This window comes from Thunnus maccoyii, chromosome 4 (genome assembly GCF_910596095.1).
Source record: "Thunnus maccoyii chromosome 4, fThuMac1.1, whole genome shotgun sequence".
Lineage (NCBI taxonomy): Eukaryota > Metazoa > Chordata > Actinopteri > Scombriformes > Scombridae > Thunnus > Thunnus maccoyii.
Window position 1 is genome coordinate 27,798,710 of NC_056536.1, and position 24,670 is coordinate 27,823,379.

The 24,670-nt window shown below is 39.8% G+C and overlaps 1 protein-coding gene across 1 annotated transcript; it reads left to right on the forward strand.

The window, feature by feature from the left end:
• Window positions 1-14,371: 14,371 nt before the first annotated feature.
• Window positions 14,372-23,009, forward strand: olfml3a (olfactomedin-like 3a). The gene is made up of 3 exons (XM_042408555.1): window positions 14,372-14,819; window positions 16,810-17,122; window positions 22,218-23,009. Exons 1-3 carry the CDS (start codon window positions 14,709-14,711, stop codon window positions 23,000-23,002), a joined length of 1,209 nt encoding a protein of 402 aa, XP_042264489.1. The 5' UTR covers window positions 14,372-14,708; the 3' UTR covers window positions 23,003-23,009.
• The last annotated feature ends 1,661 nt before the right edge of the window (window positions 23,010-24,670 follow it).

The window sequence follows — 24,670 nt, forward strand, 5'->3', positions numbered from 1 at the left end:
CATGAAGTGTGGAAAGAGGGGCTAGCCTGGCTCTGTCCAACTTGTCATTTTTAAACTTTGTTTTTTTGTATGAACTAAAAAACAAGAATGTGTTAGAAAGTAATCTTTGGAAAAAGCCCTGTCTCCAGTCTTTATGCTAAGCTGAGTGACTGCTGGCTGTAGCTTCATATTTCCCACACAAACATGAGATTGATGTTGATTGTCTCATCTAAGTCTTGAGAAGAAACAGTGTTTTTCCAAAAATGTTGAATAATTTCTTTAATTTAAAGCATTTTGCACTTGGTTCACTCTATTTCCATTCTTTATGCTAAGCTAAGCTAACTGTTTCCTGGCTCTAGCCTAATATTTACCTTACAGCCATGTGTGGTATGAATCTTCAAGTCCAATTGTTAGTAAGAAGACAGATAATCATAATTCCCAAAATGTTGAACTATTCCATTAATCTGACTGCTGCACCACTAAATATTTAACTATTTCAGCACTCACTAATGCAAGATTATAGGGATATTGTTGGAACTTCACTTTGCAATGCACATTATATGCATCTACATGATAAGTGTAGAAGTGTATTACCCAAAATGTTGAACTATTCCTTTAAAACTATGTTTAAATGTACAGTTCCTCAAGTTCCAGTTATGTTATCAGGCTTCTTTGTGCAACAACTAAGCTGCTTATGAAAAACATGTCAGACATCCAGTGTAATACGTGTCTCTCCATAAGACAGATGATTACACCTTAAATTGCACAATGGACACTAATAAGGGCAAATATCCCTCATTATCTTTTCCCTGAGAGATAGCAGAGGATGGAGCAGGGGGGGTGTGGGTGAGGTGACCCATGTTTGGGGCTCCTGGGAATAAAGACAGCAGACCTGCTGGTCCGGTTGTGGGTTGGTAGCTCATAGCTGAGGGTGTGGTGAGTTTGAGGTTGATAGTGTGGATAAGATAAGGCCTGGAAGTTATGTGGGTGAGTCCAGAAATGTATGTATGGAAGTGATGAAGCAGGCGGTACATGATTGGAGTCACTGATACTTTGGGAAAATTATAGTGGTGTGAATGCATTGTGTGCTTGCATTGCATACATGTGATTGGCCAGTGCAGCGACTTGCAAGATGATGTCACATTGTGTTGCAGCAAAAGCTGAGCCAGGTTCAACTTTTTCATTCAAATGAATGAGAGGGTTCATGTGTGGTTAATGTAGGCCTGCATAGGAGTGGAATTTATAAATTCTCAGGGGATACCCGAAATAACCTAAGCATCCCCTCCCCCTTACAATATGGAAATGATGGAGTATTTACGTAGCAGACTGAACACACAGCTCAGTCACCACTCATGATGATGCCACACTTTGAAAACTGCATTTGAACTTGTTTAGCTATTATTTAGTTTGTTCTTGATGGGGATCTGTCTGAATCATTCCAGGCTCAACAGATCAGCATAGGCCTAGACAAAACTATGATACACTGTACATAACATAGGAAACCATGAGTAAATGCAATGCAAACAATATCGACGGTGACTGCTAAAGACATAAGTGGTGTAATGTGGGTACTGAATGTTTTGGTGCCACAGAAGAACTCTACCATTTATTGTATAAAATTTCATGTTTTTTTTTTTAAGGTCTAGTTGTTAATGGACTGGGTGTGTTATACTGGCTGCAACAGCTCAGGTTTGAATGTTACTGTGACAGTCAGGTTAGACAGCATTGGTTTACAAGGTGTTGAAAGTTGACGCACTTTTATATCAGTCAGTCAGAAAGAGCTGAGCTGTCAGGACACCAATTAAGTGGTTAATAGTTAAAACTCTGCTATGCCCTATCTCCTGGTATGGTCACCTGATTGCCCTTCGGGTGCCCGAGTTCCCGAACACCCACGGGATGACGCCTATGTCGGTATGAACTGTAAACCTCAAACCTGGCCACACCCTACCTTGGTAACATCATCCACAGTGTCATCATCCATTAAGCTTTATAGTTTTACCTCCTGTTTGTGTTTCTGTCTTTGCGGGCTTGAGGAAAGAGGCTTCTTCTGAATCCCACACGCCTCTGCTTCCTTTTCCCTCCTCAGCTTGACCCTGTGTTGTCACCTCAGTCAGTGGCAGACCAGATTTTCTCACTCTGCAGGGAGCACCAGTGTGATTTTTCATTACTCAAATCAAAACTGTCAAACGACTGTATATATCCTGGAGGAGACTGATCCAGTAGGCTCATAAATGTCCAAGCTTCTGCCATCCATTTGTTCACATGTGTGATCTCATATATCACACTTGTCACTCGTGGGCAGCTATAATCTCCCAGAGGCTTTTAGTAGAAATCCTGCTGACAGTGTTATTTGAAATGCCTTGTAATTATTCATTATAGAGTTTACATATCGGCGGGAAGATCTCTAAAGATGGTGATTCACAGAACAACTGTATGTACAAAAATAACTTGTAAATTCTTGCAAGGAAAGAATCAGATATGTATTTTTAACAGCGTCTTTCACTTTTCTGCTTGTTTCTGGGACTGTTGCACTACTACGTTGCCCAGAAAGCTGGTGTATTACCACCTTAAGTCACTGGGATATAATGAGATGGCTTGTGGGATGAGGCGTTCAGTATGAAAGGATAAACACAAAACACCAGTGTACTTTCACACAGTTCACAGACTGCAAACTATAATCTTCCAAATCCTGTCAAAAAACCCAGGGATGTATGTATGTTTCGCTAGTAAATAAACACACTTACTTTATGTATCTTTGTTCTTTCTCCAATTGCTATGTGATTACATCCATAGATGCATTTGAATGAGAATGAGAGCATTTCTAGATGTTTTGGCAGGCAGATAAAACCGTAAAAAAAAAGAAGTAATATTTGTGGACGTAACTCTTCTGCCTTTAGACAGGTTTACAGTCTCGTGCTGGCAGGATGGATTCCTGAAATAAACTTTCCAGACCCAGGGAGTGAAAACAACTCCCTTTCTTTTGTGAGGGAGACAAGGCTCGGCTCGATATTCATCAGTGGGGATAACCTCTGACCCCAGAATCATATGACGCTGAGTGCTGGAGATCCTGGTGCAGCCAGACAGTCTGTCTGAGACGCCATCTCTCTCTCTTCCCGACACTTTCTCTCTCTCTGTGTCTCCCTGTCTCCCACTTTTTCCTCTTTCCTCACCTCTCTCGCTATCTTAGGGACTGTATGAAAATTACTGAGGTGTGGCAGGGTACTGAACCAAACAAGGCCTTCCTCAGAGTTATTAACATTTTCTTTGGACCTTCGCCTTGACTTAGAAAAAACCTGCAACACCCTCCTTCAGCATAAGAGAGCATTGAATTGGGTTGATAATGAAAAGCAAAAGAAGGTAAAGCACAAAAATTAAACCAATTTAAACAATAATATCTTAAAAGTACAATAATTTTCACATTTTTCTCATAACTGACATATTGAGCTATTAGCTACCAGTTGGGTATGATGGAAAAACAGAGACAGCATTGTGAAATTGCAGAGTTTCACAGTACAATGTTGTGTGCACTAAAGCCATCATTAATGATAATGATAATAATAAGTTTATCTGTGTAGAACTTCACAAAATCACAAGATTATAAAGTAAATAAGTAAGTGAACTCCAAACATCTTTGGAGCAATAAAAGGTAAAAATAAGAAGATCAAGTAAATAGATGCATGCAGCAATTAGCTAGCTTTTTAGCTAGCATAAGCTAAAACCAGGATACACTGAATGGTAAAAGTATGTTTTAAGAAGACTTTTAAAAGAAGAAAGAGATTTAGCTAGCCTGATCTCCTCAGGCAGGTTGTTCCAGGGCCTCGGAGCCCTGACAGCAAAAGCACGATCACCTCTCATCTTAAGTCCGGCAGCAGGGACAGCCAAGAAGCTGCTAAAATTGTAGATGCTCTTTAAAGGTTCCCTGTGGAGTTTCTGGCCTCTAGTAGCACTATGGAGAAGTTTTTCATTAGTGGGTCCCCATTTTGATTCTCTCATGCACACGCACATGGACACACATGGACACACATGGGTGGTGCAATACACAGTCTTACTAATTGTTTCACACTATTCCACTGATCTACAGGTGACTGTAATGCGGCAAGCTAGTAAACACATGTAATGCAGGATTTAAACTACTTTTAAAAATGTGTTTTGAAAATGCTCTACGAGGAAGGAAATATTTGCTGATAGGATACACATGAGTTTTGGTCAGTAAAGGTGAATGTAAACATAACTTTTGTTTGTTTACAGGAAAACAACACAGGGCACCTTTAATATAGCTATGGGCCTGCTCATGAAGTACTTTAAAAGTAATCAATAAAATTTTAAAATCAATTCTAAGACAAGTACGCAACCAATGGAGGGAAGCTAAAATTGGAGTAATATGATCAAATTTCCTGTTTTTTTTGTTTTTGTTTTTAACTATTTGATCCCTGTTATTCCATAATAAATCTTACAAGAGATGGCTGAAATAAAATATAAATCTCAGGTGAGAAAGTCCTCTGCTCTCCCCTCTTACAATTTTCTTACAATCCCTTTCTTACCCACTTTTAAATTTATTACTGACACGCATCCCTGTGTCTTGTAACACCATATAAATGTGTTTTATGAGCTAAGGAAATCTGGAAGAAATGAGAAATCTTAAAGTCCTCCTCCACTCAATAAGTGTTTTGCTTATTGTTACGGAAGTTGGATATTTGAGCTTCACCGTGCAGAATGATTTATGTGCAGAGTTTGACACTAGAAGGTTTTCACGTTCATCTGCTGGAAGTGAAAAGTGGTTTCTCTGTGCTCACCTGAAACCTGAGTTTAACACGAGTATGTACAAGATGATTTTGTGATGTCATGACTAGTTTAGAAGTCAATCGTGGTCCAGTATGAAACTTAGTCTCATGTGGAAACTTGAAACCAGCAACCATATATTCAGTAGAAGGAGAAGATGTAATTTTAACAATTTGTAAGTATTAAATTGAACTTTTTTGTAGGAAAACCATTACAGACACAAATTATTGTTCAAAGCAGAGTATCTTTACCTGTCTTAAAACATGTCTGGAGGGGATCTTTAAAGAAAAGTCTTTGTCTCCAAGTAACCCCCCCTTCCTCCCCCCCTTTGCTCCACTGCCACTCCTCAACTACCACTGCTGTCGCCTCCACACAAACCCCTGAGACACCAGCATGCAGACAAGATGGTGGGCTCTCACCGATCCACACAATTACCATTAGGTAGGCCATGACAGAGCTTTTCCACACCGTGCAACGGGCTGAAACAGCTGCTGACAAGCCCATCTCTCTTGAACTCTGCTCCAGTCTGACTGTGACACTGGTTTTCGGATAAGGTACTCTCAGGACATACCTCAAGATGAAGGCCTGATAAACAAATACCTAATGGGCTTCCCGCTACAGCACATTTGATTTAATTTAACTGAGGAACCAGGGAAATTGTTTCCATCTTGCAGGCACCATATCAGTGTGATCACAGGTTTTAACCCTAACATGATGCAATGGATGTCATGGTTGATGTATTGGAGGGTTTTTATATGAGACGTGCGGTAATTACAGAGCAACTATGGATAAATCTCAGGGTAGGGTGGATTCATACTTTCACTAATCCAGACATGGAGCCACTAAACATGTAATTACGTTATAAAAGAAGTATGCCCCATTTACATGCACTCAGATCATTCAACAAAATGTAAGGGCAGATAATGTGATGATAACTACTGGTATCTGGTGTTTATGCACTAATCAGTGTCGAAGCATATTGTGCAGAGCCTACATAATGGACTTGAGCAATTATAACAGCTGTAATTTAATGTTCTCGTCCGTAGACTATTACCTCATTTTTATTGCTCTGGTGTTTACAGTAAATGAAATATATTATAGCCTCATGATATGTGGTGGCAAAATATGACACCGTGTTTTGATGAAAAAGGGGCTTGCAGGTGAGCTGCGCTGCGTCAAGTCGGCCCCCCTCCTCTGCTTACAGGAAGAGGAGGCCTAGCCCCATGCATACATTTCTGTTCACTTCATAATTTGGCAACCATAATGTTTGAGGCATTTCACTCAAGTGAGTCATGGTTAGAGTGGAGTGCTGTGCCAAAGAGGTGTTGGGCTTGAGTGCTGCCGTGTTCAGAATGAGGCGGAGAGCATGAGGTGACATGTTTTGCTGGTATAGAGGATATGGGAGATACTCCTGTAATGAGTGCTTTGTGAGATAATGGTATGCACAAGCCCGCCTCCTGCTATGTGTCCTCACTCAGCTCCAGAGGCAGAAACAGCAACAAGAACAATGCCGAAACATGTCATGTAGACAAGCTCGGGACGCACATGCATGCGGCGCTTGAGGAGTGGTTGGCGGGGTGTGTAGGCAATATAATCTGGTTTCTACATGGCACACGATCGTATGGGGCTGTGTTGCAATGAATAAAATTCCTGACAGCTCTAAAACTATTTTCCACCTGATCAAAAAAGAGTTTAAAAAAAAAAAGAGTTATGTGATTCACAACTAGCACAACTTTTCCCACTTATTTGCCTTACACGTTATAGTACTTGATACCGTAGAGTACTGGCAGCTCTTGCCTGGCTGAGCAGTGACAGACCTTGTGCTGTTTGTGAGATGCTTGTGTGTGTAACATCATGCAGCAGCACAGCAGAAAGCAATGTCTAGACTGGGGAGCAGTATGGCTAACAGCTGTGTGCTCCTGTCCAGGGACAACTGGCTGTGACGGCATTTCCTTGGATATTCTCTCACATACTGTGCCTTTATTTCCAGCGGTCAAGCTGCCGTGCTGAATCCCCATGCAGTGCCCACCATGGATAAATGCTGCTTTGTGAAGAGTTTTTCCCCTCTGAGCAGCTGTCCGCAGCCCCTCAGGCTCTCTTCTGCTCGGCAACCCAAGCAAGTGCATGTCGGCTGTCAGGACGGCCAGAAATGAACATTCAATTTGAGAGACAGTTTTCATTATAGAGCACAGGCTGCATTAGATGTGATGTTGAAAAAATATGTATGCAACCAATTAAAACCAGACACACCTGTGTACTGTACCTACTTGATCTGTGTACATAATGCATACCTCATTGAAATCTGGCTCGGATACACCTCACATCTCAAACCATTTCACAATTCCTGGTAGTTACATGACTCACTGATGCTCTGTGGATGTTGCCAAAGTTGGTTGTGTTCACTCTAAACTGTTAACTTTCCAAGATTATGTGGCCAACAAGACAAACACAGAGATCCAGCACTGCCTTGACTTTAAATAGAGAGCTTTTATGGAAAATAAGTGCATTTTTCAGTGCAAATTCTTGCCACTAAATAAAAAAAAAAACTTAAAGAAGAGTTGAGAGGTAAACAAAAGCTTGGGATGCAGAAAAAGTCTTAGCGGCTGGTTAAATACAGGAGATGCCACAAAGTTCTGAAGCCAAGCAGAGCAAGTGTGTCACTAATAAGAGCTTGACTATTACCTGGACTGACAGCCAGAGAATGGGAGGAGAAGGGCTGGCTCCACACTGCTCAGTCAGCCAGAAAGCCCCCAAACGGCAGGGCTAACGCAGGTCAAGTGATTTGGCGCCTTGGGTGTATTAAAGCTATTTACAAGGGACTAAAGGATTTACGTTGCTTCACCCATTCGGTCTGCACTTTTATACGACCTGGCACTGAGCTGCTGCGTTTTCTGACCCTCTCAATCAATACGAAAGGGTGATAAAGAACGTTGCCTTTACGGGTGTTTGGCTTTTTTGTTTTGTTGCGGAGGAAAGAGGTTTTTATGGGTGGCTCCTGACGCCTGGTGCGAAGGCAAACACATGGAGAGTTGTGAGATTACATGAGATCCTCTGCACTCTGTCAAAGAGGAGCTCAGTTGTGGATTAAGTACCAGCATATCGCAACATGATCTTCCTCTTTCACAAACTTTTACTTTAGGCTAAGAGCTTATTTAATAAGCCTACTTGATTTTTTTTTATGTCTATCCATCAATCGTATAGTATGCTATGCTTGTTAGCATTTGGCATGTTATGTTACTGTTGCCACATGAAATTATTAGTTATTCTAATGAGATTTTTCTATTTTTTGTCTTTCTTTCTACTGTTTTCCTGAATGTTTGTACCAATATACAATTCTGTGCAAAAGTTTTAGGCACTTTCAGTGTTTAGATTCTTATCCATAATGCAACACCATCAGAGAGGCATCTGATCAGTCCCAAATTTATCCTGCAGAATGACAACAAGCCCAAAGCCAGAGTCATAAAGAAGTATCTTCAGTGACAAAAAGAACAAGGAGTCCATCTGTAACAGATGGTTTGGCCTCCACAGAGCCCTGATCTCAACACCATGGAGTCAGTCTGGGATCACATGAAGAGACAGAAACAGCTGAGATGTCGAAATCCACAGAAGAACCATGGCAACTTCTCCAAGATGCAGGAACAACTGACCTGACGAGTATCTGAAAACCTGTTTGCAGGTGTCCCGAGGAGAACTGCTGCTTTTTTAAAGGCAGAGCTTCTCACAGCAAATATTGATTATATTTAGGTTTCTTCTGTTAACTGAACTTTGTATGAACTTAACTGATAAATAAAAACTACTCATTGAAAGCATCCTCACTTTACTTTTAGTGGCTAAAACTTTTGCAAAGTACTGTAGATCTATATTTATTCTTCTTTGACAATGTACTTTTTTGGTGAGTTGTCTTTACAAGCCTTGTTGTTTTGTTTTGTTTTGTTTTGTTGTTGTTTTTTTTTTGCTCACCAGCATAATCCTTTTTTTACTTCTGCATTATTATTTTTTGTGTCTTGTTATTTGTGCAATAAATAAATACATAAATAAATTCATAATGTTGACTTTATAAAACAAATTATATATAGATATAAAATTTGGTGTGAGAGACACACCACTACACTAAAACACATACACGTTTGCAGATGCACACTCATAGATGAATATAACATTCTGTAATGGTCACTTGATCTGTGCTGCTCATGATAATCCATCTCTAAAGACAGATTATTAAAAAGACATCACTTTTCATGGATGTTAAATTGTTTTATACTGAAGTCCTAATATCTAATAGTATTAATATCTACTCCAGGGGAAGCCACAACACACACGCTGCTGACTTATCCACATAAAGACAGATGCTGCCATCTTGTGGATTGTTTTTGAGGGGACATGCACAAAATAAAAGGTTTACACTGGTTTAGTAAAGCTCGCCACAGGACATTTCTGTCTTCTGTCCCCTGAATAAACTGAATCAATGAGACCCACCTCTAAACAAATGTTAAAACCTTTTATCATATGCCATCCTCCAGCTAAAAAGGTTACAAGACTGCAATATGCCGATGCTTAGTAGAACATAATGAATCCTGAGTGATACTTGCCCTTTGATCACATTGCACTACTCAATGGTGCAATTAAGCCGGCAATTAATAATAGATTAAAAATCCACACTGAGTGGCAGGCAGTAGGCCTATGAGACGCATGCTTCAAATCAATTTAGCAAAATGGGGGGAAAAAAAGGGGATAAAACTGTAATTACTCACATCCATCAAAAACTATGATTGAACAAAATCTCTGGGTCATAAAGCACACACATAAACCCACCCACACACACATACACACACACACATGCACAGTTTTACAGCCACTGGCCTGTCAGTGCCCTCGCCTGCCAGATCCAGACAGGCAATGTGCTCCAGATTAGATCAAACTCCAGGTTGCCCATTTCGATTCTAAAAGCAGCTGTACGACACTTTGTTACCATGACGACACTCACAGTCTGGTCTGCTGTCTGCAGGCATAAAAATAGATAGTGGGGTGGAGGGGTGGGGGGTAGGGGTAGGCGGGGGTTGCGGTGGTTCAGTTCAGGACTTGCCGAGATGATAGTAGGAAGCAGACAATCAAAAAGAGTATGATTAGACCACAGTCGTTACACTGATGGAGTATCTGGCACCGGCCTTCACATTAAACTGCGTTGGTGCAGTAATCTCATGTGCAGAGCCAAACCAACAATGAACTGATCCACTTACAAGTATTGTGTGTGCATCCAAAGCCTGACATAGCGTATTCCTCTGTGCCGTAGACCTCTATTACTGTCAAAAAACTATTCAAATCATGTCAGTGAGCCACACCGCAGCACTGGGTGACATTATGAAGAGAAGGATGTTAGAAACGGCTCCAAAGACTAATAAAAGTGATCATAGAGCTTCACTAGCCAGTTGTTCTAAATATCACAACTTCTTGACTTTGTGCTGTACTGTAAATTTCTCAAAGAACTTCAATGTGAAAAATAAAAATATAGAAAACTGCCAGACATATCCTTTAATTCAAGGGTTAAAGGATGTGATAATTATTTCTAGTTTTCATTTTCAGCAAGACCGTCCTCCTAAACAAGTGACCCAAAACATCATATTAACGTTCAAGTGAGAAAGCCCTCTAGTGGCCGTAGTGCTTATAAGAGGAGCAAATTAGATGAAGTTATTATATAGCAAAAAAGTCTGTGTAGGGAGGAGGTTGGGGTGGTTAAATGGGTCAACAAAACATTATGCAATAATACAATATATAACAATGTGGTTTAAACCTGAATTAACTGATTTTTTGGCCACTAAGGGGCAACAGAAACAAGCTGTGAACACAACGTTGACATATCATCACATTTTAAGATGATATGTTTAACTTGTTAGCAAATAGTTGCTTATTTCCACATCCAGCAGTTACGGAACAACATTATCAGTCATTTGGAGCCGAGTTTCCGTCCACCTGGTGAATGTAAGTACAATATTCACTCTCTTTTGGCTCTGTTTTTGCTCTCTACCAACTCCTGAGGGAAACATCTGGCTCTTTAGCTGCTCTATTCTCCACTATGTTCACCAGCTAGTCACTAACTGTGTCTGTTTACTGTTTTGTGCTGAGCAGGTAGTGGAAAGTGAGTTTTTAGAGCCTTTTCTCTGAAAATAGCTGCCTGCTGCGGCTGATAATGACACTCTGAGCACACAGAGAGTGAAGTAAAACAGTAAAGTTGCAGCTTTAAGGTCACATTTTATCACATTTTAAGTTGAACTAGCTTCATATGTTTTGCAGTGTTGTGCAGACTTCACGGTTCCTGGTTTGATCCGTTATGACAGGGGTGAAAGGTCATGCGTTGTCAGTAAGTGTGATAGCCTGTGTAATGAAAGCCTCATGCCCTGTTGCCACTACAGTGAGGATAATCTACAGTATACGCTGCTCGCTCACATCGGAGCAATACAATCTCCTTCCAAGCAGCAATGAAGTGTTATTGACTAATTCAAGCTGTCATTGTGGGAGAGGAGCTATCTGTTTGAACCAATAAGGCAGATAAAAACGTGTTGGGACCAGTGAAGCCATAAAACGTCCGACTCTTGTTTAATGGAGCAAAATCGCCGCTGAAAATGTCTTTCTTAACTTTTAAATGACGGCAGTTTGGTAAAAGTTCAACCGGTCTCTTCAGATTGCTTCGGTATCCGACTGTTAGCTCTGCTGGCACAGTTTCAGTTTTTTACACCTCACCTAATAACACATTTTTATAGAAACGCTTCTTTGAACTTTATCCTCCTGGCATCGTCTTTTACTCTCTTTATATTCATTAGCCTTTTATTACCTCTTTGTTTAAGTGTTTCCATAATGGTCGTTTTAAGATTTTATTTATTTGTGTTGTTTAACTCTACAGATCCCTTTCTCTTTTCTTTTATGTCAAAACATTGCTGTTTTTAATATCTTCATCTTGTTGCTATTATTGTACCCTGTATGCATTTTCTGAAAGTAAAACACATTTTTTTTTGTGTCGAGCTCTGCTATATAAATACAGTTATTGCATTAAAATTTTAGTAGTAAGTACTCACTCATCTTTAGGAGAGAAATGGGACATGTTTTACATTACAGCCGGCATATTAAAGTGTAAATGTTTTGTACATACTGAGCACCAATAAAATACCAGATAGGTTTAAGGACAGAAGCACAGGGAAGTAAGGGGGTGACAGATATGGAGAGATTTTGAAACAAATTAATTTGAAATAAAATATTTTTAAGATTACCTATCAATAATTAATATTAGGCTACATTTAGTTAGTTCTGATCTCTCAGGTTTTCCCGAACTAACTGACTAATTTGAATGTTTCAAAGAGCCAATTCAGTTGGATCATCCATATTAACAAACTTACTCTCTGTTTTTATTTTGATAAAAGAGTATTGTGCAGTAAAAAACAAAGTGGAACTAATTTCTACTGTCTATCATTGAGATTAACTTGACGTGCCAGATTCTCGTGAGAATCTTGTGATGTCGTGATCTTGTAAATCCAGCTGCCTCTCGAGGTAACGTCGAGATGGCACATTGAACAAATCGATGTGACAGGCTTTGTGGCTCAGCAACATGAGGTGCATCTACTGGGATTTGTAAGGTGCCCTTTTGTAAATCCTCATTTGGACAGATGGCTTTGTCTCTTGAGGGGGATCAATATGTGAAACTCCTTACAGAACATGAGTGGGAACACTTTAAACTCAACCATTTTTTAAAAGAGGGATCAGTCCTACGGTCATGAGTGACCTGGTGCTTGTCATTTTCATTGTTTGTTTTGTGATTAAATTTACTGTATGTGTATGTATATGGTATATACGTATTTTAATGTTGAGTTTAATTCATTTTTAAGGCTCATCAAGGGAGGGACGGCCCCTGCAAACTAGCTTAGGCTATAAATGCTCTGTTATGTCCCATTAGTCCATACTGTATACTTGTCCCCATACAAATAAACAATAAATAAATAAATAAATATGTCACATACATTTTAGTTTTGTTTATTTAATACAGTGAGAGGTCACATGTGTCTACAAAATGTCAAGAATAACACAATAAAGTCTAAAGTGGTCCAGGAAAAAGCAGAAAAACTACATGTGGCAGTTTTACTTATGTATGTACAAAAACAAAATTATATCATGTTCTAAAAAATACACATAACAAAAGTTTTATAGCTACAGCTACAGATATAACCAAATATTCTGTCCACAGCAATAATAAAGTACACCATATTCATCATAATAAATACTACATGTTTAAAAACATTTAAGAATGTAATTCATTTCATTTTTTTTTTTAATTTATAAGGACAACGCCCATGAATCAACATTTCTGTAAATATGCTGATGTTAGCCAGCTGGCTGATCTTCAACTACAGTCCTCTGGCCAGATGTTCTGAAACCAATGAAGTGATGGTTAAAAATTACAGACAGAAGACGACCACAAAGACAAACAGCAACAACAACAAAAAAAGCTTTCACAAGACAGTTCACAAGCCATACGGAGCAACAGGAGACAGCAAAACATAAGTATAATAATAATACAGCAACAGTATTCACTATTCAGTACATGTAGCCAAGCAACCAAGACAAGGCAAGGAAACACAAACCAAGCAACTCTGACTACAACCGTCCCTCGACACCTGCAGACATGCAGAACAACAATAAGCAATAACACATGAATAAAACATGATAATGATAATGTTAATCCCCAACCCCCCAAACTGAGTATCATAATTTTAAAATAGATGATACCATAACAAATTTCATTGCCATATCAAGAATGCAGTCACCTTGTTTTACCCATCTTTCCTGTCTTATTACCCAATAACAATGTTACTTATATTACCTCCCTCTTCACTTGTACTTACATATTTGTTCTAGTAAAGATATTAAGTACATATTTTATTTATATTGTGACAAACTAAATAATTACTCTGTAAGTTGCGGACTGTAATCTCAAGCATTACCAAGGCATGGACACTCAAATGTGATATAATGTATGCCAAATACATTTCATTATAGTTAATTTAATACAGTGAGAGGTCACACATATCTACAAAATGTCAAGGATATCCAATCTTGGAAATCCAAGATTTATCTCCATTGCCTCTTAAACATGAATTTCTTACCTCCAAGTATTCTGTACATATCTTATTGATATTCTGTTGTACTAAATAATTACACTGGAAGATGTGGGCCGTAATCTCAATTCAATCAATCAATTTTTAATTATATAGCGCCAAATGACAACAAAAGTCATCTCAGGGCACTTTTCACATCTAAAGCGTTACCGAAATTCAGATGTGATGTAAGTGTACCATATACCTCAAAATAATCCGTGATAAAGTTGGGTTCATGTTGTCAAAAACATGAAGTTCTGTAATGAAACTGATCTGAATTTAATATGGAGCAACATATGACAACAGTGTATGACATCATATTAAGTTATACTGTACATCAGTTTCATGAGACTTTCCACAGAGCCATGAATGAGCGTCATCTCAAGTGAGCCTTTGGTTGTGTTGTGTCTGCGCTACTTTCTCCCTACATGCCTGAGACCGGTGTGTACAACATGTGCAACAAACACACATGCACACATGCACAGGGTTTAGCAGAGCACACTCACTTTTTGAGGACAGAGAGGGGTAAGAGGCACAAGGCTCCTCCCTGAGAGTTTGTGAAAACATTCCAGCAAAGTGAGAGCAGTCAAAGAATTGGAAACTCTCTGTGCGGCCTCTTACTCTCTCTCTCTCTTTATCCTTCTCACCTTTTTGCATAGGTAAGTACACTGTACGCAAGTGTTTATAGGTCGTGTGAAGCTCTAAAAAAGGACATCAGCTTGTTCTGCAGGAAAACACATCAAGGAGGTAAACCTGAAGAATTCCTTAAAAGCTGGACAAAAGAAACTCAACTGTCCCATTGATCGGCTCACAATGAAGCCGGTGTTGGTCCTCCTGGTTTCAATGGCCTGGACATTCACTGGAGCCCAGCACTACTACCAGGGGCTGATGGATTATCTGGAGAACAGATTGTTGGCAATTGAGGTAAGAAACAACCCTATTTAAATGAATAAAAATTGATTATTATGCTGTTTTCCATGCGTTACAATAAGTGGAAGTACATATTTTCCTCAGTTGTTAAAAAAAGTATAATACCAGTTGATATTTTTGAAAACTGAGTTCAATGTCTTAACTAACGCAAACCAATTAATGCAATCTCTGCCCAGCTCATCAACTCCGCAGGGCCCTGTGGGGGAGTATCAGTTGATGCATGCAGGCTCTTCTTCTCATGCAACACGCTACTTTCTGTCCGACAACATTACAATTTCCTCAGTGTTTTAAGACGATGACACACCAGTAATGAGTACAAGCTCGACCTTTGCTTCTACGGCATCCAACATCCCACCAGCTTCACAAAAAATGCGTTGTGCAAAAGGTAGAATGAATCTGCATTACAAGAAAGTGCCTGAGGGAAGGACTTGAATTACTGAAAGTTCAGTATTGTTTTTTAAAAGAAAGCATATCTGTGTCATGAAAGAGCAAGCAGGGTTTGTATGAGGGAAGACATTTGTTGGCTTAAGGTGAGCGTGATATGAAATGCAAGAGGATTACATGTCTGGTTTCCTCAGGTAGTAATTTCAGAAAACTCTAATTTAAATATTTCCTTTAATGTATTTTTTGGGATTTTTTACTTTTTCATCAACTGTGTGGCTGCATGCAAAAAATGACAATCATAAAACTGTTATTCGCATAAAATGAATAGTCTATTTACAGCTAAATCTCGCTCACTTCGCCCTCAAGCGGCTTCCCTCCAGTCTCAGTTCCAATATGCTGGTGCAACTTCTGCTTTGATATGAACATGGCAATTCATCAGCAAGTTTTCATTGAACTTTCATTTCCATTTGACCACAGGCCCACAGCAAGTAAAGGGAAAGAAAATGAAACTGAGCTGGAGGAGGCGGTGGAGGAGCCATCAGTTATTACCTGAATAATTCACCTGTCACTCTATGTCAATAACTACACTTGGGAAATACAGTGCTGTATTCTATTTGGTGATGGTGATAGTACTTTGATTGAAACAGGGACATTTTACCATCTAAGATTCACATTAGTTGGCAAAAAGACAGAAGCTACAGCTGCACTAGAGGCTCTGTGAGGCTGTTCTTAAAAGGACGAGGTCACATTTTTTCAAGTCTGTCTTAAAACAACAGTCATGTAATCATTCCTCCTGTTCATACTGACCATTAGAAGATCCCTTCATAATGCACTTACAATGTAAGTGACAATAATAATATGTGGATGTTAAACAGGTATAATGTTTACCATGTTCACCAACTTCGTTTAGTGTGTTTGCATTTGAACATTTGCTAATCAGCACTAAACACAATGTACAGCTGAATCTGATTGGAAATGTCATTAGTTATACAGGTATTTGGCTATTAATCAAAGTATTGCACAAATTAACATTTTGACCTGATGATGGCGCTAGATGAAAAGTTGCCAAAGTTATGACACATCCTGAGGGGAACATGAACCGAATTTCAGTTGTCAAGATTTTGCAAACGTGAACGTCATGACGACTCTAGAGGAAAAGTCACATGATGACCAAAGTAATTACGATACATCTTCTGAGAATCAAGAATTTCTGTACAAACTTTGCTTCCGATCCACCAAATGAATGTTGGGATATTTCAAAAGTTTGACCTGCTGGTGGCGCTAGATGGACAGACAGATGATCACCGAAGTTATTAAGATTCATCCTCTGGGCACAATTAATGTCTGTACAAAATTTTGTGGCAATCCCTCCAACAGTTGTTGAGATATTTCAGTTTAGACCAACAGACTGACTGACCGACAGACAGGACAAGATTGCCATTCATAGCGCCTCACCGCTAGTGTGGCTAAAATGTTGAATAAAGTAAACACATAGTCTTCCCCAGTCAGTTGGCTTAAATAGAAACCAGAAAACCTACCAAACCTAAGCTCATCCTACAGCACATTATACTATTTGTTTTGCTCTGCTCGTGTCTGGTAGGATCGCATGCAGTTGTGGCACGAACAGTCTCATCGCTACCATACAGAGCTGCTGGATTTCAAAAAGCTCACTGCTGAGACCATGGACGGGTTGAGACAGGAGCACAGCATGCTGTTCAAAGACCTGGAAGGAGCTGGAGTCCGAGTGGACCGAATGGAGCGAGAGATGGACTACGTGGAGAGCCAGACTTCCCCTCGGGCCTGTGTTAATAAGGCAGACAAGGTTGTGGAGCAGGGAGCCTGGGCTCTGGAGGAGAGCCGAGGAGAGGAAGAGGAGGAAGACGACTGGGAGGAGCTGCACTCAAGAGTCTCTGGTGAGCTGCGGGGAAGCACAAACACATTTCAGCCAAAAAACGGCCTCTGCAGGATAGTTGCGTTTGATCTTTCATTTTCATTCATGACAGAGCTCTGGCACAGTCAGAACCTATACCATATATATATATAGGATGTGTGTCCTACAGTTAACTTTCACAGTACACCAGGCGCTATAACACCTTTTTTTTTTTTGCAGAGTTGCTGTCTTGGAAAAGTCATGCCACTGGAAAATGGGAAACAAACACACTGCTGTTACAAGACATTTAACAGAGTGCTTTGAGTCAGTGGGCAGTCATGTTTTCCAGGAGATGTGGCTTGATGCAACTCATTTATTTCAGCAGAGCTATTCCCCCAAAAGTGCTGTTCGAGTGCAGCACCGTTTGTCTTTATAATCCTCTGATCCCAAGGCGTGCTGCTACAAACAATGCTAAGACGCGACTGCTACACTGAGTCATTTATTTGGGTGATACAGGGACTTATAACCCTTTTAATGCATGATGTGGAAAGTTGTGAAATGACAATTTAATTCCATGAAACACATCAGTAATACTTCATTGAATCTGACACATTCATTGAAATATCCATATATATTTGTGCGTAATTGGTTCGAAAAGCTAAGAGCCAAATTCATGATGATGGATCATTAAGCTCCTTTGGTGAGATTTATACTGACTCTTCTCACTGAGAAAAACAAATATAAAAAAAAAAACTTTTTAAATTATTCTTGCAGACAAAATAAGGCAATCTATAACACATAAATTCAAAAATTACTATCATAAACCCTCTGCTCAGAATCATAATGCTAGTCACGCTCGACATAATCAAGGGAGATTTCAATCCATTATCCAAGAGTGGATGATAGGACAATACAGAGCTCTATTAGTTTCTGTGTGTGAGATCCGTCTCTGCAGAGAGGAGGGACAGGAAGCTGCCCTGAGGGTCAGTGGCGCTCCTCTCTGAGCTCATGTTCGCAGGAGTGAGCTCTGTACACAGTGGTCCATTATGAATGTCTGTGAAGTGACCCAAAACGAACTTCACTGCATTGTAAGGGCCCAATTCAGATTTGTGGGCATAATGTTAATTTCCCTCCTGGACACATCAGAGGGACATCCTTTGTTCGTGTATTTTAGTGAAAGTGCAGTATTAGTCTTCGTGCTGCACTCATACCTCCTCTTATTATGAGTCTTTGTGCCCGATCTCCGTTACCTCGGAGGCAGCTGGGTTTGCAAGATCACATCACAAGATCACGTAACAGTCCATCTCGTTAGACTTCAAGTTATGCACTTGTGTTCGACCCACCGGTGGTTCGGACCAATTGGCATCCTAAGAGGATTCACGTGTGATCTTGTGAATCCATAGACGGTGATAGACAGATGATTCATCCAATCACCTGCCAAGTAGTTTTTGAAAGTGTCTTTCTGTTTCCAAACAGTTTCCATAGACGATTTCTCAGATGTTTCTGTGTAAAATCTAACGTGTCAGGTTACAATTTCCCCCTCACGGCTTTGAATTTACCTTAATTTGGAGCGCCGGATATTAACTGCTGCATGTTTTCTAAATGTCAGGCTGTAAATACACATTTCAGCTGTAAAGTGGCACTTCACTGAAACATGCTAATGGGACTACTTATGTAAATTCAATTATTATAATTATATTGTGTGAATTTTTTTTTTTTTCACCTTTTGTACTCAATAACATTATAATTGTGTACTTTTTAACAATAGACAGAGATGTCATCTGAGGTGTAGCATCTGGATGCAGCCTTTTCCAGTTAAATTCAGTTCAATTAATTCCCTTGGCATGCAGGAATCTACGGGGGTGTGATGCATTCACTTTGCCCAGTTCTTCTGAATTAATGAGATAATTATCTCAGAATTGTGAGAAAAGTTTTCATGGAAGACAAAATTCTGATCTGTTTTTCTAAATTAACGAGATATTTCAAAATCCTGACTGCGGTAACGCTGCTGTCTGAACTTCGTTGCGCCTAAAGCAGAGTAATTATGGTAAAGATGATACATATACAGATACATACACGTGTTTTCTTTCATGTTCTTTCTGTGTTCTTTTATCAACATGATGCGTTGTACTTTTATCTCATGTCGGACTTGTTGTAAGTTTTATTTTGCCGATGGGTTATCAGATAAATCCTAAAGATTGCTGGTCCAGATATCCACTCTGCCAGTATTAAAGTTGAGTCATCCCGCTGTGCCTGTTTATGGAAACTGCAAACTAAAATAACCTCTCGGCTCTGTAGGCAGTCTGCTGTGTTTGTTTCATCTATTTTTGGGCTTTGATGAAACATTTTTGCCTGTCCTGAGGTGCCTGCACAAAGTTGACAAACTAATAACAACATCTATATTATATAAAGACACGAGTATGTCCCAATGTTTCAAACCAAAACCAAAATAAAACTGGATTAAATTAAACAGGCAGGACATGTTTACTTCCATGAAATTGAGCTTTCAAATAGGAATGAGAGCTTCTCTTGAGATTCTGAGGTATCTCATTAATTCAGAAAAACAGCAGAATTGTTTTTTCATGAAAACTTCTCAGAATTCAGAAAAACGGGGCAAAGTTTTTGTTCTCAAGGTAATGCATTACGCCTCTGTAGATATCCCCTTATTACTTTATTTATTTTAAACTCAAAAAACAGCTTATCTTCTTCTATCGGGCCTGTGTGAGTGTGTTTTGATCAGGTTTCATTGACAGTGAACTGGCAACATGAGCAAACACATCTGTCATATTTTGATTCAGACGTTGCTCCATATTTTCATTGCTGCACCATTACATCACATGGAAATATGATGTAATTTACATCACATGGAAATGTGATGTAATATGGATGTCTTGTGCGTCACCTTATACACCTTACTGATATAAATGAAAAGTTTAATCTCCACCAATTAAAAATAAACTTCTGTGCGATTGAACAGCATGTGTTAGTAATGACTCATCAGCTGGTTAGAGGGTTAAAGGCCCTGAAAACCTATTTTCTCAATCAGATTATGGATATGATTGATAGGGTTCCTACATAGATTGGATTTCTCCACATGCTGAGGCAGTTTCTCTGGTGTCAGCTGTTTTTTTTAGCTTTTCCAAAACCATGTTAGGCTAGATGGTATAATACCTGCAGTAGTAACCTGATGTTACTGCGAAGGTTGAGGAGCACATCAGTAACTAACTACATTAGTTTGGGCAAAACTGTAAGGAATGGATGAAACAATGTGTTTGTGTGCTCAGAGGTAAGCTGCAAACATTAGCATGTCCATACTACCAACAGTAGTACATTTACATTTTGTCATTTGGCAGATGCTTTTATCCAAAGCAACTAACAAGCAAAGCAAGACAATCAAGCGTTAGAGGACTCTGAAGGAGCCATGGTACAAACTCTCATGTAGCTGACCAGGTACAAGTGTGATGAGAAAGAGCAGAAAGAGTTTAGTTGTCGTTAACTCAAGTACTTCACCTGATTCACTATCCTCTGCTCCGCTGTGTGTGCAGCACACATACACTCCTTGTGTGTGTGTGTGCTGCACACAGGAGAGCAGTGGAGAGGAGAGGATATAGTGTGACCATAAAAGACAGCAAAACGCAGCAGAGACTGTTTACTTATGTTATTTATCTTATTTATGTGCACTTGTTTCATTTCAGCTCAGGGTGAGAGTCTCTACTGCGTTTTGCTGTCATTTATTGCCACGTTACTTTGCCTGCTCTCCTCTGCTCTGAGGAGCACCGAGTACTCTGTGTGTGTGTGTGCTGCACTATGTATGCATCACACACACATGGACAGACAGTTATTGTATGTTGCAATAAAAGCTTTGCAAATAAAAAGCAAGTAAAAAAAAAAGCTTTTAAAAAATAAGCAGCTTCACACACAATCGAATAAAGAGCGAGTCTGTCACATTACCTCCACTGTTTTGAATGCATGGCGAGAATGTCGCTCACCCAGTTTGTAATACTCCTACTCTTTGATAATACTGCAAATGTGAGGGCTTTCATCAGTGGGCCATACACTCAATAACAATTGTGTTACCTCATTTGGTGATAGATTGTGACTTAACAGACATTTATTTAAATGAAAATCTTCAGAGATCTTCAAGACTTGAAGTCTTACACTTTAAGCTTACACTTCAGAAAATCTCTGCCAACGTTACCATTTATAGTGTCAAACACATTAATTAGTCATCCTTTTCTCTTGTAACATTAAAGTTTTACCTGCTTTTTAAAAAAATATGTAAGCTAAACAGCCAAACAGTGTGATGGTAGAATGAAATAACAGTCTGATATTACAGCTCTACACTGCAACACCAGAACAACACTTCTCTATTTCAATGGATTAACTGCTGACTTCAGCCTCATTCATTCAGCACAATATCATATACATAACCATCAATCACAGTTTTAAAACCCCTTTTATAGAGCTCTCGTTATAAAATGAGTCAGCTGGAGGAAATGTTTTCAACCAACTCAATGAGTTAAGGTTGAAGCTATCTTAATTAGCCAACTAGCTACAACTGATAAAATCTGCCAGTGACAATTATACACAGTACTGTGCAAAAGTTTTGTGCTCATTTGTGCTCAGTCTTGCCAGATTGTATGACCTGTGATATGAAACTGTCCTTGGTAGCAGAGTTTGGCTGTTCCTCACCCAGTTTTAAGCCTCCTACACAGCTGTTTCTGTTTCAGTTAATGACTGTGTTTCAACCTACATGTGAAATTGATGATCATTAGCACCTGTTTGGTATAATTGACTGACTATAATCCTACAAAATCCTTGACTTTGTGCAAGTGTAACTTTAAGAATTCATGCTGGTTTGAAGGCAAAGGGTAGGAAGGCACCAAATATTACTTTGATTTGGATTTTTCTTTTGTTCGCTCACTTTGCATTTTGTAAATTGATAATAATAAACAATTATTGTTTATATTTTTGAAAGTATCCTTAGTTTACAGCATTTTGCACAGTACCGTATGTGCCATGTAACAACCTAAATCTTGTCTCACATGGCTACAGTGCAGCAAACAGTCACTCGTGAACACCATTATTATTGCTGTAAGCACAAAAACATGATCATTTCTTGTTTTCTGTCACTGCAGACTGTGTGGAAATCATCTCCAGCATCAGATCAGTGAAGATCCTGAAGAGAGTGGGCAGTCCAAAGGGCATGTGGACCAGAGACCCCAAGTCGTCCAAGGTTTACGTCTTTAACGGGACGGCAGGAGACAGTTTCTACCAGTTCGACTCTGTGAGGGAGTTTTCCCGCTCTCCTGGAGTCAACAACAGCAGACGGATCACGCTTCCTTCTGAGTGGACGGGTCCCGGAAGCGCTGTTTATAACGGGTATTTGTACTTTATACAGCAAGAGGCTGACAGAGACGTGCAGGTGGTCAAATATGACCTGCTGAGTGAGTTGGTGACAGACTCTGCCATGTTCCCTTTGGAGGGCCGCGCCAGTGTTTACAACCTCAACCCAGAGACCATTGCGGACCTCACAGCAGACGACGAGGGCCTCTGGCTTCTGTATGCCAGCAGTGACAGCGAACCAAACATCAGCCTCGCAAAGATGGACCCTGCCACGCTCGATATAGAACAAATCTGGGACACCCGGTGCCCACGGGAGAACGCAGAGGCGGCTTTCATAGTGTGTGGAACTGTCTATGTCGTTTACAACACCCGCCTGGCAAGCCGCTCCCGGGTTCAGTGCGTGTTTGACGTCAACGACATGGTGATCAGCGAGGAGGCTCCGCTGCTCTACTTCCCCCGGAGGTACGGAGCCCACACTAGTCTGAAATACAATCCGGAGGAAAAACAGCTCTACGGCTGGGACGACGGCTACCAAATCATTTACAGACTGACCATGAAGAGGAAACTCCTGGTCTGACAGCGGGGAAGTGGTGTTTCGTTTCAAAAGGCGCGGATAAAAAATGGGAGCAGTAAATTTGTACATGCCAGTCTTTCAGAAGCTTTGCACTTATCTCACAGCCAGCAGACTCTTCATTCATGGTAGATTTAATACAAATCACCCATAACATCACACATTTTTTTTTTTTTAAATGAATCATCTTTTGAACTATTATTTATTAATTTGATCCATATGTGTGTAATACATCAAAATAAGCAAAAAGACATGAAAATGCCATCCAGTTTATTAGAGGCTGTCAAGTGTCACTGCTATGTGATGTGTGTCCTCTCTCCTCATTTAATTTGACCGTTTGATTCAGACAAAATCTCATTTCCTTTTGTGCCCGTTCCCACTTATTAAGCCACTGGCTGTGTTGTCATTATATGGTGTGTTTGCCACAAAACTGACAGCGCAGCAACCCATTTTGCATAAGTCTTTTAATCAAAGAAAGAAAAAATCATGTCACAGAACCAATAACACATCACACACCCCCGTGGCAGCAAAAAACTCTTTTCTGCTGCCGATTTCAGACTTGTTAGAACAAAACAATGACAATTTGTGGCGGAAATACTGTATGCTATTTCAATTTTTACTTTATTACACACTGGGTCACTCGTATTATGAGTCTTGATCATGATCTAGAATCTAAAACAAACTCGATAATAGACTTGTGTCTGAATTAACAACTGTTGATATCGATCACCAGAATATTTTCTTAAACATTTCTATCGTTACAAATACAAAATGTTCAATAAAAAACTGGAAATTCAGTGCTATTATAACAGTTGGAAGGGAGACAAGATCATATCAAGAAACATTACAATATTAGGCAAAGCTAGAAGGTCTTGAAACAGTCCATAAACTGAGGCAATTGATTTAACAGGTTTCATCTACTGTGAAAACACACCACGTTGTCAGAGAAATATATGACCATCGTAAAGCACATGTTTAAAAAAAAAAAAAAAAAAAGATAAAGAAAGAGAGGAAACAGAAAATACGTCATTATTCAACCACTTGATTCAAATTTTACACTTAAATAAGATATAATTAATCTATGAATAATGTCTAAAGAGGAAATTTCACCAATAAAACAACTGTGAGAATGAGAGTCAAACTGTCATGTTTGTGGAGAGGCGTCGGTACGATGATGGATTACGTCAAGCGTGAACAATGATGCGCTGACTCATTCTCGCTCTAACAAGTGCCAATTAGAGAAATGCCACCGCTCTGTAGACGCTGACCTGTCCGCCCATCGGCTGCCCCCGCGCTGTCGTCTCTGCCTCGCAGACACACAAGAGATACCACACAAGGTAAACTAACCCGTGAAGCTAATGTTTAAAACAGATCCTGCGGGGGGTTCTGCTGAATGCATCTGCTCTTTTTCAATGACATTTTCACAACCTCTGTGATATATGGTGTATTCATTGTACAGTAGTCTGCAACTGAGGAAACTGAGGACAGTTTGTGCTGTTGTATCACATGTCCAGAGTCTGTTAGTGTCCTCTGCTTGCTGAATGAGACACCAGCAGTCCAGACTGGTCTAGCCCAGAGCCAAGAACATTGTTAGACATCAGACTAAAGCTGCTGTGGGCAGCTGTTCAGATAATGCAAAACTGGATGCAATTCAAAAAACGGTCCTCATATCGA